The following is an 8,927-nucleotide window of genomic DNA, read 5'->3' as shown; positions in this document are numbered from 1 at the left end:
GCTACTACTTTAATTAATTAATGTATTAATACCACCACTTTCAGCTTCTGTAGCACATGAGCTACTACTTTAATTAATTAATGTATTAATACCACCACTTTCAGCTTCTGTAGCACATGAGCTACTACTTTAATTAATTAATGTATTAATACCACCACTTTCAGCTTCTGTAGCACATGAGCTACTACTTTAATTAATTAATGTATTAATATCACCCCTTTCAGTTTCTGTAGCACATGAGCTACTACTTCGATTGCTAAAATAAAAGCACTAGTATGCTGGCCAAGATTAAGAACAAGACAGAAATCTGAAGCTTTCTTGCCCTTACGTCTTATTACCTTTACCGACGTTTTGTAGGCAACATAAAAGTAACAGCTGTGGGACTGACAAAATGTCTTCTAAAATACATGGAGAGGTTGCAGTTCTGATTAGTTTAAAAGTAGTTAAAATACTTACGTTCAAATCTGTTGGTATTATACCATTGTGAAATACAATATATTATATTATCCTCTCAGTCTTGATTGATAGACACAGTGTGTGGTGATAGTTAGAATACTTAGAACACCATTACGTTGTTAAACATACTGAGTTACTAATCTTCGATGTATCACCATGAGGTACGTTTCACTATAGTTTCACAAGAAAATCACCTTTAATCCTGCCCTGAAGAAAGTGTAAGATGCAAATGTAGATGTGGCAAAATAGAAATTTGTATGTTGTGATGATCAAATATGCACATTAATGAGGAATAAAGGTGAGTGCGGACAATTTATCATTTGCAATAAAAATAGTCGTTAAAAGAACATATATGAACGATACTCAAGTCTTTCAAGATCATCTTATGTACTGATTTTGGTTTCTGCTAGAAAAACGAAGAGATCAACAGTACATATTTACCAGTATTTGTTCTCTCATATATTTCTGATATTTGTCGAATTGTTGATTTTATTTAGTGCTAGTAGCTTTGGGTGTGTATCATCAGGGATGGCAACATGGCGTGGAGAATGGTCCAAGTGTGTTAAAGATTTGTAATGAAAACGTGTAACATTGAAACTATTATACAACTGTGTTTAAGTCTCCTACAAACCAAAGCTTGTGTGTGTGTGTATGCATACACATACCTTTGTAAGGTACACGTCTATAGAGTCACATTACTCACTATGTATGTGTCAAATAAAGGAACTATGACTGGGAAATGAAAATGTATTGAAATTAGAGGAAGAAAACTACTTCATTATATATATAATTATATATACAATTACAAAATTTGATTATGGAATGCAGACTTTTCTGTTTATGTGTCTATTTTGTAAATGCAGTATCAACTTGGCCCACAAACCAATTCTCGTTTCACTCTAAGAAATACGCACATCTGCGAACTTAATATGACACTATGAATAATAATGGCAAAAAATTAATTCAAAACTTTATTTAGAAGGTAATTGGCTTTAGTAGAGCCATGAAGTAAGCGAGAACTGAGGGATATTGCAGATATTAAATGATGTTTCTCTTGTCCGATATTGAAAAAAAGCAAAAGAAACAATAACTAAAATGCATTTAGATGGACAGTTTCAAAGAGATTTTGCAAAACTGAAAGAAAATTGGACGAGTGAATGTCAAATGTTGTAAAAAGCTGGTTCACAAGCAGATGGTATTTTCATCTTGAACATTACTTTGTGTGACACTTGAGGTAAATGGCTGATATCTCAAGTTTCAAGCATCCAAAGGACTCTTTATATTAGAATGATGTTGAATATACAAATAGGCAAATCACGTGAAGAATACAGCTGAAATAAAGTAATTGTGGAATGAAATGCATTAGAACTTCATTGTGGCACTCTTTTCATTACGTACGTTGTGTGATGCCATAAAAAGTTATCAATTTTGGGAGGCCCGGCATAGCCAGGTGGTTAGGGCTCTTGACCCGCAATCTGAGGGTGGCCGGTTCAAATACCTGTCCTATCAAACATGCTTGCCCTTTCGGCCGTGACGGTCAATCCCACTATTCGTTGGTAAAAGAGTAGCCCAAGAGTTGGAGGTGGGTGGTGAGGACTAGCTGCCTTCCCTCTAGTCTTTCACTGCTAAATTAGGTACGGCTAGCGTAGATAGCCCTCGTGTAGCTTTGCGCGAAATTAAAAAACAAACAAACACTTTTGGGAAGTTTATGAAGCAGCCCTTAAAGACGCAAAATTTTCATACATTCATGTCATAAATTTGTATTCAGATCTGGGATTTACAATTTCAACATGGAGCATATCTTATACTTAATGACACTGGGACACAAAGGAATATGAATCAACTTGGGGCTCCAGGGCCCTCCAGAAAGAGACCTGCAACAAATCATACCCAAATAACAGTAAATAATACAATTCGGAAGAATCTCCATCAAGAAAAATGACACAAGTCACGTATTCAAAAGTTGCTTCCACGACATATCCACTTAACTGTCTCATACCTCATGTAGCCGGAGAATGAAACAAGTGTTCATGTTATTTGATATGAAGTTATACCCCAAATACATTTAAATAAGCGATGATAAACCGTTGTCTTTGTAAAGTAGATAAACTATGTAAAGACGACAGGGAGAAGTGGTGTACTTTGGATATGGCAGCCTTTCAACGGAAAATTTTAATAGAAACTAATCTGCAGATTTATTGTCAAGATGCATATCTGTCATATATATCATAACTATGCATGACGACATGGACCGTAATAACGTGTTCAAGTGCAAAACCGTTTTAATATAACGTACTCAACATCTGTAATTATCGTTAATTTAGAATTGCTGAGTTAACAACACTCACAGTTTACACGGCATTTCAACCGAAATGCGCAATTGAATTTCAACTTAATGATAAGCCCATAGTTGAAATTAAAAAGCACATTCAGCAGTACATTATAGGTTTGAAACTAAATCTCCGACCACAGTCGCCACGTTAACTACTTGCTATACCAAACCCTGCAGATGGTTAGAATAATGATTTGTCAAGCAATCTTAGCCGTGGCAGTAAGTCGTTATTCACATATGTTTATTTTCATGTAAATATGATGAAACCGTTTGTTCTAGCTAAGCTTGAGGTCAAAAGTAAGATCCTAAAGGTTAATAGGGTTAGCTGTAAATTGAATACTTTAAATAATAATTCATTATCATAATGAAACTCACATAAAGTGACCTTTCATGAAACATGGATATCCATTTCATTGTCATGTGATGCCATGGAGTTTTGAGGTAAAGGACTCTGTTTTTCTGCTCAAGTTGATAAAATATACCATCAGGCTGAAGTAGAGTCTGACAGCTTCCTCTGGAAATAATTTTACTTTGATATTCTGTGACTAATCCAGCAGCCATAATATCATGTGAATCATCGAAATCCCATCGAATTTCATATTCCACCACCTCTCGAAAAGTCCGATTCTGTAAGGAAAACATAATGGTAATTCATCCTGCTGAAACTGATTTTAAGTATGAGTTAATTTAAAGAGTGTGTTTCAAAAATAGATACTTTTTATGTTTTTATAGCGTGCGATGGCGGTAACATAAAAATAATGTTTTTTTTTAAATTATATAATTATTGTTTAAGGATATTTACACTGTGATGGTACTTTAATGACATAACAAAATAAAACTTAAACTACACAATTTAACAATTGGACCTCTGAAAAAATAGATTAACATCTAATGATGTGTGAAGTATGACGGTATTTAAAATATGTTAGTCACAATTACAATAACAATGTAAGTTTAACTACCTTAAGGAACTAAATAACGATTTTGTCATGACTATAAAGTATTTTAAATGTTTATCAGGATATTAACTAATGTCTCCAATTTGATGGTGTGAATTCTGTGTAACATCAAGTTAGACAGAATTACAACTAAGAAAGTTGTGTGCAGCGTAAAGGAAAAGGGTTAGAATGTTCCTGCATAGTATACAATAACGAATAGAGAAATAATACGTAATCTATATAAATAAACGATAATATATATATGCGTAAAGGAAAAGGGTTAGAATGTTCCTGCATAGTATACAATAACGAATAGAGAAATAATACGTAATCTATATAAATAAACGATAATATATATATGCGTAAATGAAAAGGGTTAGAATGTTTCTGCATAATATACAATAACGAATAGAGAAATAATACGTAATCTATATAAATAAACGATAATATATATATGCGTAAAGGAAAAGGGTTAGAATGTTTCTGCATAATATACAATAACGAATAGAGAAATAATACGTAATCTATATAAATAAACGATAATATATATATATATGCGTGTATATCTGTTCCTTATACGTTTCTACATTTCTTGATAAATTAGCACCAAACTTGACACAGTGATACAGGATGACATGAAGACGGTCATGGGAGGTTGTGTCCCCCATCCATATGAATAAACGTCAATATGTGTATGCGTATATATCTGTTCCTTATATGTTTCCACATTTCTTGGTCAATTAGTACCAAACTTGACAGAGTGATACAGTATGATATGAGGAAGATCATGAGGGGGGCTGGACCCCATCTAATTTAATATCTAATTTCGAAAAAACTACCAATGTTGTATATCCATTAGCATTAGAATGAAATATGCAACCATTGTTAGAATTCTTGAAAACAGCATGTCTTTCTTTTCAGTTTTTGATACCTTTATGTATTTTTAGTGCACATTTACTGTTAATTATATTAAGAAAAATATAGAAGAACAATTTCCTATAATTTCTTAGAAACGAGTTTTTATTTCACCCACCCTACAGACGGGTACTCCAGCTAGTAAACAATAATAAGCGAGAATTAGTTAACGCACACTAGCAAGCAATAATGTTTTTGTGTAACACACAATAGTAGAATATATCTTTTTCTTTAGTACACATTGGTGAATTAGAATATTTCTGAACACAATTATATGTTGAAGAATATTTTATTTACATAGGAAAGAGATAAGAATTTTTTCTATGCAACGAAAAATAAAGAGAGAGAGTATATTTGTGTAACGCTGCGTTACAAATATTTTTTTTTATGTTTAACGTAGGCTAGCGAGTAAAGACGGGTCTATGAATATCACAAAGTAACGAGTTACTTTGTGTATAACATAGCATAACGAGTAAGAATGACTGTATGCAACGAAGAAAAACGAATAAGAATGATTGTATGAACACATTAAATCAGTTAAAATATTTGTTATATAGAAAAACAGATTATATTGTTTTTGTGTAACATGGTAATACAATTAAGAATATTTATCTATGACGTAGTTTGAGGAGTAAGAACGGACGTGTGAATCACAAAATAGCAAGAAAAATTGCTTCTGGGTAACGTAGGGTAATGAGTACTATTTTTTTCTTTCACAATTTTGAGCAAAACTATTTGGGCATGCACTCTAATTATGGTTATCCATAAGCTGACTGATTGAAAATGTAAACTACCTGTTTTACATGCCCTGTGTTTTGTTTAGTGTTACATTTTTGTTAAAGTGGTTTATTGATGCTAACAGCTCCGTTGTCTGGTGTCGTCTCAGTAGTGTGTTGTTACCTCTGCCACCGAAGTTTATGTTTTCACCTTTGTGTGCGTATGTGTTTCTTTGTGTATTTGTCAGCTAGATTTCTCGAAAACGGCTGAATAGATTTGGACGAACGTTGGTATGCATTTGAACTATGACCTAACCTAGAAGTAATTAGCTATTGGAAGGTAATGGTCACATCAAGGTCACGAAAATAAAATAAAAACTATCTGTTAACGTGGGGACCGATTTTTCACACTATTTTGGTTCTATAACTCAATCAAAACTGATCGGGTTTTGATGAAAGTTAGTGGACATACGTAGAACGTTATTCCTCATTGTTCTGCCAAAAATGGTCTGTCTCAGTTGATAACGACGGACATACGGACACATTTTTGTATTTTTGAGAGCCGAATGTGATCAACGCTGCGTGGCAGAAGTATGCATTCTACCGAGTGCCCATCTAGTTTCCCTGATGTCTCTGGTTGTGGTTTTCTTTGTATTAAGTACGAGAGCAAAAATATTGTGATGATCAGTTGTTTCTTTGATTGATGGGTCCCATTTATATCCTCTTTGTGGTAGATTGTTTTATATTTTAATATTTGAAATCCTGCTGAGTTATATATATATTATTATCTTTAAACATAACTGTTTTTATTATCAGTATTGCAATTCTAGTAGTAGTTGGTAACTTGTTCAACTGGTAATCACGCCCTGACAATTCAACAACGTATGTATAGGTAAAAACTATACAGGAAGTCTAAAAAATACTGACGAAAGCTCATGACGAAGACTTACATTAAACAGATGAGTGGATTTTGGCCAATTTAAGAAAGTGTGATAAATTATGTTTGACCATAAATTGACCATTTCGCCTCTGAACACATTTTTAATAACTACTTGAGGAACCGGGTGAAAAATAACATTGGGAATAAAACGTAACTAAAATTAAATACGAGAACCCACTTACCCTACTCTTATACTCCTCTAACATAGTTGTCCAAGTGGCTGATACTAAATAATTCCCGGCATCTCTACTGTAGTAGACAGTTGTCTGATATGATTGCCTCGATTTCTGGGTTATATTTATGGATTTATCTTTTGTATTGTGAGACACTTGGACTGCACCAAGTTCTACTTTCTTATCAGTGTGATCCAAGTCCCATTGAAGTTGATACATCATCTCCTCCAGTAAATTCCTCACCTGGAGATTAAACATAATTATTTACACTGCTATGATTTATTTATACAGCATCGTCTTATAACAAAGAGCCATACTATAGATTTTCATTATATATATATATGTAAATCAATAAATCTAATACTATCAAATACATTAATTGTCCATAGGCGATTAAAATGAGCACTATATACCAATAATGAACTTAATACAAAACAATAACAACATTATAATGATAAGAAATTTCAAAACTATTTTTCCGTTACCAGTCCTTGTTGTTATTCTTAAGTAACAAGGGGCCATTTCTGTGGCCATAGCACCCAAATGCGTTGGAAATATTCCATCTATCAGACAAAATTCCGACGCCAATGTCAAACTCGCCAGCAACTAAGGAGAGTCAGTTTAGGGTTGGTAGTTTTACATTGGGGAACTTAAGATGGTTGAAGTCTACTTTAAGATTATATTTAAATATTAAGTGTAAATTCCTTCCCACATCTGGCTGCAAACAGCAAAAGGCAGCAGAAGATGAGACGTTGTGGGTTCAAGCACTCAACTCCCAACCCTTAATGGATTCTCCTTAGTTACTAACGAGTATGAATCGGCTTCGGGATTTTGTGTGATAGATGGAATATCCTCAAAGCGTTTTGGTTTTATGGACACAGACATTATCCATTATGACTTAAGAATGACAACGAGGACTGGTAATGCAAGAATAATTTGGAATTTTCATCTCATTATAACGTTGTTTTTGTTCTGTATGATTCCTTGCACTTCCCATATGACAGGTGTTGACATACTCAGTTACATTATGAAAAAATTAATTTTTTAGTAATTTAACGAGTGAAAGAGCACACACACACACAATATATATATATATATATATATTATAAAACTATATTTGTATTTTTAAGAAAAAACATGTTTAATGTCAACTACATATTTATGTGATATGTAAAGTTTTGAAGTAGTACACACACAAATATATATATATATATATATTCATATATAAACTTCAAAAATGATGAACATGCCAGAAAATGGATGGAATACCAAATTAATCAGTGATAAAAATAATGTAATATAATTAATCATAAATGCGTTCAATTCGCCCTTGAGAAAAGAAAGCAAAAAAGAAATATATATTTATATATATCGCATGTAGAATATCTGCAAACGGTATAAACTTGCTGGACGATAACTACAGAAATACTAACTAAAGGAAACTGGGATTTAATTAACTTGCAAATCACAGGTAAAGTAATGAAAGAAAGTGAAAAATAATGATATAAAAGGTACGGTCTAACTGTTTAAACAAAGTCAAAAGATGTACAATTACTCTCCATCTGCAATTAGTTGTAGTTGAATAATAATGAATTTGTTTTAAAATAATAAGAATTTTATTTTGGTTCACTGCTCACTTTTATTCTAACAATTGTTTTAGGGGTTTAAAATATTTTTCTCGAGTTCAGATATGATTGAGTCATAATTTAAGTTTTTACGACTTTGTTTATTTTACAAGTGTCTTTATTCTTGACATTTTCCACGTCTTTTTTCATAAATCTCCAAATACTTAATGCTTTAGCTTCTGCTCAGTTTCGACGTGCCACTTTGATATAAATTTTACGTAAAAATCTAAACGAGTGCTGAGTAGAAAATAGAAACGTTGTTTTTAACTCAATGAATTCAAGTTTCGAGGTATTTTAACAGTTGTAACATAAATATATTTTAAGCTTAAAGCAAACTAAATATCGTTTAATAACGGTATCTTACATCAATAATTATTTCCTCAATCGTAAGTTAAAATGTTAGAGACGTTTACCTTTTTCTGAGAAATACGGAAAACGCAATCTTGACCTGCAAAATCTTCATTTCCTGGGAAAATAATAATAATAAAGATATTGACGAAAAATGAAGTTGTTGTTGTATCATGAAATAACTTTTAAGTTTTAAGATACGTAAAATGAGACTAATACGAACCAAAAACTAGATTTTGAAAACAAGTTACTCGAGTATAAATTTCATTCTAAAAAGACATGCACAGTAGTCATTGACGTGTAGAAACAGAATAATAAATACATATATATATATATATTGTCCTAAGTAGTTTAGGTTGGCTGTAGAGTTAGACATTCAAAATAAGGAGTAATATAACATGTATTTTTTGTTTGAATTTATGCACAAAGCTACACAAAGGGCTATCTGTGCTCTGCCTACCACGGGTATCGAAACCCGGTTTCT

General features: G+C 32.5%; 1 protein-coding gene across 1 annotated transcript in view; it reads right to left on the bottom strand.

Annotated features, from left to right (window-relative positions):
• LOC111085299 overlaps positions 1 to 8,927 on the bottom strand; it is a 78,920-nt gene that overhangs the window by 26,937 nt on the left and 43,056 nt on the right. The window contains exons 7-9 of the mRNA XM_022383207.1: positions 8,509 to 8,561; positions 6,480 to 6,713; positions 3,164 to 3,415 (exon numbers count right to left, since the gene is read on the bottom strand). Of these exons, the coding sequence (XP_022238915.1) occupies positions 3,164 to 3,415; positions 6,480 to 6,713; positions 8,509 to 8,561 (539 nt within the window). The remainder of the gene's footprint in view (positions 1 to 3,163; positions 3,416 to 6,479; positions 6,714 to 8,508; positions 8,562 to 8,927) is intronic.

Source organism: Limulus polyphemus, unplaced genomic scaffold (assembly GCF_000517525.1).
Source record: "Limulus polyphemus unplaced genomic scaffold, Limulus_polyphemus-2.1.2 Scaffold14, whole genome shotgun sequence".
NCBI lineage: Eukaryota > Metazoa > Arthropoda > Merostomata > Xiphosura > Limulidae > Limulus > Limulus polyphemus.
This window is presented reverse-complemented; position numbering and strand designations above follow the sequence as displayed.